This window comes from Bison bison, unplaced genomic scaffold, assembly GCF_000754665.1.
Source record: "Bison bison bison isolate TAMUID 2011002044 unplaced genomic scaffold, Bison_UMD1.0 scf7180017864090, whole genome shotgun sequence".
Lineage (NCBI taxonomy): Eukaryota > Metazoa > Chordata > Mammalia > Artiodactyla > Bovidae > Bison > Bison bison.
Window position 1 is genome coordinate 51,612 of NW_011494662.1, and position 8,525 is coordinate 60,136.

At 37.6% G+C, this 8,525-nt stretch overlaps 1 protein-coding gene across 1 annotated transcript in view; it reads right to left on the reverse strand.

Annotated features, from left to right (window-relative positions):
* The window catches only part of NUP133 (nucleoporin 133kDa), a 55,941-nt gene that overhangs the window by 2,978 nt on the left and 44,438 nt on the right, over positions 1-8,525 (reverse strand). Inside the window, exons 24-25 of the mRNA XM_010838106.1 lie at positions 6,823-6,887; positions 5,075-5,163 (exon numbers count right to left, since the gene is read on the reverse strand). Coding sequence (XP_010836408.1) covers positions 5,075-5,163; positions 6,823-6,887 — 154 coding nt within the window. The remainder of the gene's footprint in view (positions 1-5,074; positions 5,164-6,822; positions 6,888-8,525) is intronic.

Genomic DNA, 8,525 nt, shown 5'->3' on the forward strand with positions numbered 1-8,525 from the left:
CACTCTGTATAATCGGCTCCAGTTTCATCCACCTCATTTGAACTGATTCAAATGTATTCTTTTTAATGGCTGAGTAATACTCCATTGTGTATATGTACCACAGCTTTCTTATCCATTTGTCTGCTGATGAACATCTAGGTTGCTTCCATGTCCTGGCTATTATAAACAGTGCTGCAATGAACATTGGGGTACACATGTCTCTTTCAATTCTGGTTTCCTCGGTGTGTATGCCCAGCAGTGGGATTGCTGGGCTGTATGGCAGCTCTATTTCCAGTTTTTTAAGGAATTTCCACACTGTTCTCCATAGTGGCTGTACTAGTTTGCATTCCCACCAACAGTGTAAGAGGGTTCCCTTTTCTCCACACCCTTTCCAGCATTTATTGCTTGCAGACTTTTGGATAGCAGCCATTCTGACTGGCGTGAAATGGTACCTCATTGTGGTTTTGATTTGCATTTCTCTAATAATGAGTGATGTTGAGCATCTTTTCATGTGTTTGTTAAACATGTCTTTGGAGAAATGTCTGTGTAGTTCTTTGGCCCATTTTTTGATTGGGTCATTTATTTTTCTGGTATTGAGCTGCAGGAGTTGCTTGTATATTTTTGAGATTAATTCTTAGTCAGTTGCTTCATTTGCTACTATTTTCTCCCATTTTGAAGGCTGTCTTTTCACCTTGCTTATAGTTTTCTTCATTGTGCAGGAGCTTTTAATTTTAATTAGGTCCCATTTGTTTATTTTTGCTTTTATTTCCATTCCTCTGGGAGGTGGAACATAGAGGATCCTGCTGTGATTTATGTCAGAGTGTGTTTTGCCTATGTTCTCCTCTAGGAGTTTTATAGTTTCTGGTCTTACATTTAGATCTTTAATCCATTTTGAGTTTATTGTTGTGTATGGTGTTAGAAAGTGTTCTAGTTTCATTCTTTTACAAGTGGTTGATCAGTTTTCCCAGCACCACTTGTTAAAGAGATTGTCTTTTCTCCATTGTATATTCTGGCCTCCTTTGTCAAAGATAAAGTGTCCAGAGGTGCATGGTTTTATCTCTGGGCTTTCTATTTTGTTCCATTGATCTATTTTTCTGTCTTTGTGTCAGTACCATACTGTCTTGATGACTGTGGCTTTGTAGTATAGCCTGCAGTCAGGCAGGTTGATTCCTCCAGTTCCACTCCTCTTTCTCAAGATTGCTTTGGCTATTCAAGGTTTTTTTGTATTTCTATACAAATTGTGAAATTATTTGTTCCAGTTCTCTGAAAAATACTGTTGGTAGCTTGATAGGGATTGCATTGAATGTATAGATTGCTTTGGGTAGTATACTCATTTTTACTATATTGATTCTTCTAATCCATGAAATGGTATATTTCTCCATCTATTTGTATCATCTTTGATTTCTTTCATCAGTGTTTTATAGTTTTCTATATATAGGTCTTTTGTTTAAGTAGATTTATTCTTAAGTGTTTTATTCTTTTCGTTGCAATGATGAATGGAATTGTTTCCTTAATTTCTCTTTCTGTTCTCTCATAGAAAATAAGACTTTTATAAGAGCTCTTCTCAATATTAAATGCCAGAGACTAATTAGGAAAAATGTTAAATTCCATGCAATGACACACATTTTTTTTCTCCTCTATGGCAACCTACTCCAGTACTCTTGCCTGGAAAATCCCATGGATGGAGCAGCCTGGCAGGGTCCATGGGGTGGTAAAGAGTCAGACATGACTGAGTGACTTCACTCATTATAATATACTTTAAAACTGAAAAGCATATTAAGGAAGCATATAAATATTAAAAACAAAACATAAAAACTGAAAAGCTCCAGGTGGGTAACTTAAATATATCTACAGGCTAAATTTATCCCATAAGCTGAAGTAATTGTTAGGTTGCCCAAGTCTACAAAATACAATGGAAGCTATCTATATTTACCTCCAGAATCTGCCCTTTAAAAACATTTACTCTTGTAAATGTAAATAATATGGAAGTCATATTATTAAAAAGATTCCAAAGATAAATGCCTTCGGCTTGGTATTGTTTTATATATATATATAACATTATAAATATATATTACTTATATTATATCATTATATAATAAATATAATAGCTTCCACTTGTTTTTGTCCTTCGGTCAAAACTTAATAATCCTTTTTGTAAAATTATAGGTTTCTATTTGTTTTCCATCTACAATATATAATCTAAAGATAGCAAAAACTGCCAGGTGAACTTTAAATAGTATCATATACTTAATTAGCCACAATTCAGTTCAGCGGCACCTTTACAAGAACTAACTTCATGGAAAACATCAGATTTGGACCCAAATGAATCTCTTCAACAGCACAAAGAAATCAACCATATCCAGTTATTTCTTCAATTCCAAATATAGAAAAGAGAAAGCCTAGGAGATATATTTTAACTGTCTGAATTTCAAGTATTTTTAAGCAAAAGATATTTTCTTTTGTTATCTCCATTATTTAATTTAAAATTTTTATTTTTTGACAATGAAATGGCTTAACTGCCTTTGTGTTCTTTATTCATCTTTGAAAATAAAAGTGTTCATTAAACCTACTGTCAATGTGGGGTAGTCAACAGTCTATTTTTCATAAACAAACCTCCAGGTCAGTACTGAGGTCAACAGTTCTATCCAGAGTGAAACTTGTGGCATGTAAGCACCAAGAGGTCGCTGCTCTTTCACCTCACTCACATGTTGGCTGGTGTGGTGAGCTCCATGGTTCTCCTCTGAGGCCCTCGTCATTTCAGTTAAACCAGGGAGTCTCAAGCAGAGGACCACAGAGTGCAATCTACTACAGAAGAACTATGAATGTGAATCTGTAAAATAATTCTAGCCTATTAAAGAAAAAAAGTTTAATGAGTGACTACTATCTACCAGGCACTGGGCTGGGCATGTCTTATACAGATCAAATAATGTGTCCTGCAGACGTAAGTATGGAACATTTGCATAACATGTATGCAAATGTCAGCATCGTGAATAAAATTCATATCCATCTAGAAGGGCTGCTGAGTTTACAACAGTTTCTGTCATTGTGTACTTTATTCCAGGTGGTTTTAAACAGAGTGTCCTTGTATCTTAAAAGACTGGTAAACACAGGTTAGCCTATTTTGCACATTGCCTGGATTTAACATCATCTTTTTGATTTAATAATTCTATAATAAATGAGTTATACTTGTCTTCGTGTATTCAGTTCAGTTCAGTCACTCGGTCGTGTCCGACTCTTTGCGACCCCATGAACTGCAGCACGCCAGGCCTCCCTGTCCATCACCAACTCCTGGAGTCCACCCAAACCCATGTCCATTGAGTCAGTGATGCCATTTAACCATCTCATCCTCTGTCGTCCCCTTCTCCTCCTGCCCTCAATCTTTCCCAGCATCAGGGTCTTTTCAAATGAGTCAGCTCTAAGCATCAGGTGGCCAAAGTATTGGAGTTTCAGCTTCAGCATAAGTCCCTCCAATGAACACCCAGGACTGATCTCCTTTAGGATGGACTGGTCGGATCTCCTTGCAGTCCAAGGGACTCTCAAGAGTCTTCTCCAACACCACAGTTCAAAAGCATCAATTCTTCTGTATTCAGCTTTCTTTACAGTCCAACTCTCACATCCATACATGACTACTGGAAAAACCATAGCCTTGACTAGACAGACCTTTCTTGACAAAGTAATGTCTCTACTTTTTAATATACTGTAAGGTTGGTCATAATTTTCCTTCCAAGGCGCAAGCGTCTTTTAATTTCATGGCTGCAATCACCATCTGCAGTGATTTTGGAGCCCCCCAAAAATAAAGTCTGACACTGTTTCCACTGTTTCCCCATCTATCTGCTATGAAGTGATGGGACCGGATGCCATCACTTAGTTTTCTGAATGTTGAGCTTTAAGCCAACTTTTTCACTCCCCTCTTTCACTTTCATCAAGAGGCTCTTAGTTCTTCTTCACTTTCTGCCATAAGGGTGGTGTCATCTGCGTATCTGAGGTTATTGATATTTCTCCCAACCATCTTGATTCCAGCTTGTGCTTCTTCCAGCCCAGCATTTCTCATGATGTACTCTGCATAGAAGTTAAATAAATGGGGTGACAATACACAGCCTTGATGTACTCCTTTTCCTATTTGGAATCAGTCTGTTGTTCCATGTCCAGTTCTAACTGTTGCTTCCTCACCTGTATACAGGTTTCTCAAGAGGCAGGTCAGGTGGTCTGGTTATTGCTGAAGCCTAGCTTGGAGAATTTTGAGCATTACTTTACTAGCGTGTGAGATGAGTGCAACTGTGCAGTAGTGTGAACAATCTTTGGCATTATCTTTCTTTGGGATTGGAATGAAAACTGACCTTTTCTAGTCTTATGTCCACTGCTGAGTTTGCCAAATTTGCTGACATATTGAGTGCAGCACTTTCACAGCATCATCTTTTAGGATATGAAATAGCTCAACTGGAATTCCATCACCTCCACTAGCTTTGTTTGTAGTGATGCTTCCTAAGGCCCACCTGACTTCACATTCCAGGATGTCCAACTCTAGGTGAGTGTGAGTGATTACACCTTCGTGTATAAAATGCACAAAATCTCTCATCTCTAGTCTAACATTCTCCATATATTAGTTATATGAAAGGAAGTAAAAGTTAAGTGTCCTCTACCTCATCTCCCTTCATAACAAACATTTAACTATAAAAGCCTCTTTACTTACTTGGATCTTGATCAGGAAATAGAAGTTTGTTCTCTGTCTCAGGAACAAAACATACACAAAACATACTCCCTTGTTTCCTTTTATTTTGTCCTTAAAACTAATTTTAATATCCAAAATGAACTGGTAGAATACTTTGTGGTTTGTTCTCAAGCATGGTATGGCCAGTTTAGTATAGGACACACCACAAAAATTGCATTTCAGATTTTCAACCTTCACAAGAGTTAACTGGCCAAGCAGATGGCAACTCCGCCATGACACAGCTCCCTCTCTTTATTTTAAACAAATCTAAGTACAATACCATTTAATTTTAACCTTCTGGTATTTGATACCTAGGCAAATCTCCATATTCTAAGAGTTCAAACCAAGGAGTGACACTGTAATTTCCAATATTAACCAATCACTTACCATCTTTTAAAAGTTTCTGTAAGATTTTCACAAATATACTGTCTTTAGATACTTCAATTGGATCATCTTTACCATCCGAACTGGACCAGCTAAAAAACAAAACCACTGTGAGGAGAAAATGAAACCATGGCCATAATCTGAAATAAATGACTTGTTTTCTGTTGTGGATTTGTTTTGGTATTTGTAGTGGGCTTCCCTGGTGGCTTAGAGGTAAAGAATCTGCCTCTAGTGCAGGATACTTTGGTTCAGTCCCTGGGTTGATAAGATGCTGTGGAGAAGGAGATGGCTACCCACTCTAGTATTCTTGCCTGGGAAATCCCATGGACAGAGGAGCTTGGTGAGCTACAGTTCATGGGGTTGCAAAAGAGTCAGACACAACTTAGTGACTAAACAACAGCAGCAACAACAGGGGGTAAAGAATCTTGAATTTTGTGACACTATTGAAAATTGCTTAAATAAAGGAGCTTCAAATCAGATATACCCAGAGTCTCTAGATATACCCAGAGTCTCTATATTAGATATAAGATGCTACAGCCAGGTAGTATGCATTTAATGTTCAAACCAAGTAGTAAGGTATTTTTCCCAAGAAAATTTTGTAAGTAAGTAACAAACCTAGTAATGACCCCAAAGTATGACCTTTCAGAGCACAGGCAATAGTTTAAACGTAGTTTAAATATATTATAATACATTCTGTTTTTCATAAAATGGCAACCAGTGTCTGATGTAACCAAATTTTCTTTATCTGGTTGAGATTATCTGCTACTGAAATACAAACCCACAGAACCATGCTCTGTAGTAATCAGTGGCCACATCCCTCATACTTTGAAGCCAAGACAAGGAATTCCAGTCAAATGACATAGTATGCTTCTTACAACTGGGAAGGAGAACCCAACAGGCAGAGCTAGATGCTTCAGAGAATGACCTCCAAGACCATATCTGACAACAATTTAAACTATCTATGAGTGATCACCGGAAGAAATGCTTTAGTAAAAATAGTTCCACTGCAACTTCTCAAAGCCACATTAAGGAAAATTGAGTAGAGAAGGCCTTTAGCACTCAAGTCATGCTCTCTTTAAAACTATTTTCTGGCCCCCAATTTTTTTTTTTTTAAAAAGTATGGACTTCCCCTGGCGGTCCAATAGTTAAAATTCTGCACTTTCACTGCAGGGAGCGTGGGTTCAAGTCCTGCTTGGGGAACTAACATGCTGTATCCTATGCAGTGTGGCCAAAATTTTTTAAGAAATTCTTTCCCTGGGAAAAATCCATCTCTACAACTGATATTCTCAGTCTCTCTTTGCCAATGAATCTTACCACCACCATTCCAGTGGACAGAAATCCTTCTCTGCAAGGAGATTACAGTTAAAAAGAGATCTCAGTAACTTAGGAGACAATAATGATTCTCAACCTGTACTAATCTCTTATTAAAAAAAAAAAGTAGCCTCAAGTCTTCCTATGAAGAACTAGCCCAACTTCTGAGAAAATAAGGAACATATATATTTCTGTGCAAATTGACAATGCAAAATTTAAAATCAAAAGTAGAGAATCATTACTCCAGTGGTCCTAAATCCTTAAGCAATTCCTTAATTACTGAATAAAAAAAATTAGGATTGCTAATGAAACTATTAATATTTTCATAATACATATTACAATACAATTAGGTTATAAAATGAATTGATGCATGATCTCATAATCTTCCTAAAGAGTCCTATCCCAAAATCATGTCTTAGATTCACACTATGGGAACTTACTTATCTCTCTGAAGAGCTTTGCAAAGGATTTCCAGTTTTAGATCATTTATATTTACATCTTCCTCCTTCACAGCAAAACAAAAAAAAATCTTCATTAAGTCCTGATTTTAAAAAATATATGTTTAAATTTTAGTTATGTCAGCTTGTAATACTATATAAATATTGTTAAGCTTTACTTTATAATTTTAAGAGTTTCCCTGGTAGATCAGCTGGTAAAGAACTGCCTGCAATTCAGGAGACCCCAGTTCGATTCCTGGGTCAGGAAGATCCCTGGGAGAAGGGAACGGCTACTCACTCCACTATTCTTGCCTGAAGAATTCCATTGACAGAGGAGCCTGGCAAATTTCCCTTTCTGTAAGATGTTAAAGTTGACTCAGGAGAGTAAGACTATCAATAACTTTATGTGAAATTGTATCCGATTATTCCAAGATAACCTGATTTTATCAGGAAGCACGAGAGAGTCAAGATTTTAAACAGAGAAACGCTGGGCTGGAAGAAGCACAAGCTGGAATCAAGATTGCCAGGAGAAATATCAATAACCTCAGATATGCAGATGACACCACCCTTATGGCAGAAAGTGAAGAGGAACTAAAAAGCCTCTTGATGAAAGTGAAAAAGGGGAGTGAAAAAGTTGGCTTAAAGTTCAACATGCAGAAAACTAAGATCATGGCATCTGGTCCCATCACTTCATGGCAAATGGATGGGGGAACAGTGGAAACAGTGGCAGACTTTATTTTTTTGGGCTCCAAAATCACAGGCGGTGATTGCAGTCATGAAATTAAAAGACGCTTACTCCTTGGAAGAAAAGTTATGACCAACCTAGATAGCATATTGAAAAGCAGAGATGTTACTTTGCCAACAAAGGTCCATCTAGTCAAGGCTATGGTTTTTCCAGTGGTCATGTATGGATGTGAGAGTTGGACTGTGAAGAAAGCTGAGCACCGAAGAATTGATGCTTTTGAACTGTGGTGTTGGAGAAGACTCTTGAGAGTCCCTTGGACTGCAAGGAGATCCAACCAGTCCATTCTGAAGGAGATCAACCCTTGGTGTTCTTTGGAAAGACTGATGCTAAAGCTGAAACTCTAATACTCTGGCCACCTCATGCGAAGAGTTGACTCATTGGAAAAGACTGATGCTGGGAGGGATTGGGGGCAGGAGGAGAAGGGGACGACAGAGGATGAGATGGCTGGATGGCATCGCCAACTTGATGGACATGAGTTTGGGTGAACTCCGGGAGTTGGTGATGGACAGGGAGGCCTGGCGTGGTGCAATTCATGGGGTTGCGAAGAGTCGGACACGACTGAGTGACTGAACTGAACTGAACATAAAAACCAACATATTATGTCTTTATAATCTACCAAACTACTCTCAGTTGCAGGGTTGACTATTTGCCCTACAAAATTATCATTACAATCTTTTTTTTCAAAGCAGGCTGAGAAACAGCTTCTCTTGGGGTGAGTACTATGAAGAATAAATTGACAAAGCAGCCTATCAGTTTGAGAAACTAACAATGACTCATTAAATAAAAGAGAAAAACTATGTCAGGACCTTTAAAAGCAATTTTTATTTTTGCAGAGAAAAAGATACTTGGAAATGTGTGAGAATTATCAGGAGGTGAGCTTTTCTAAAGACTTTTATGTACTCCAAGAGTTACAGGTTGTAAAGTAATCAGCCTCTAATTAAAATAAATAAATTAAAAAAAA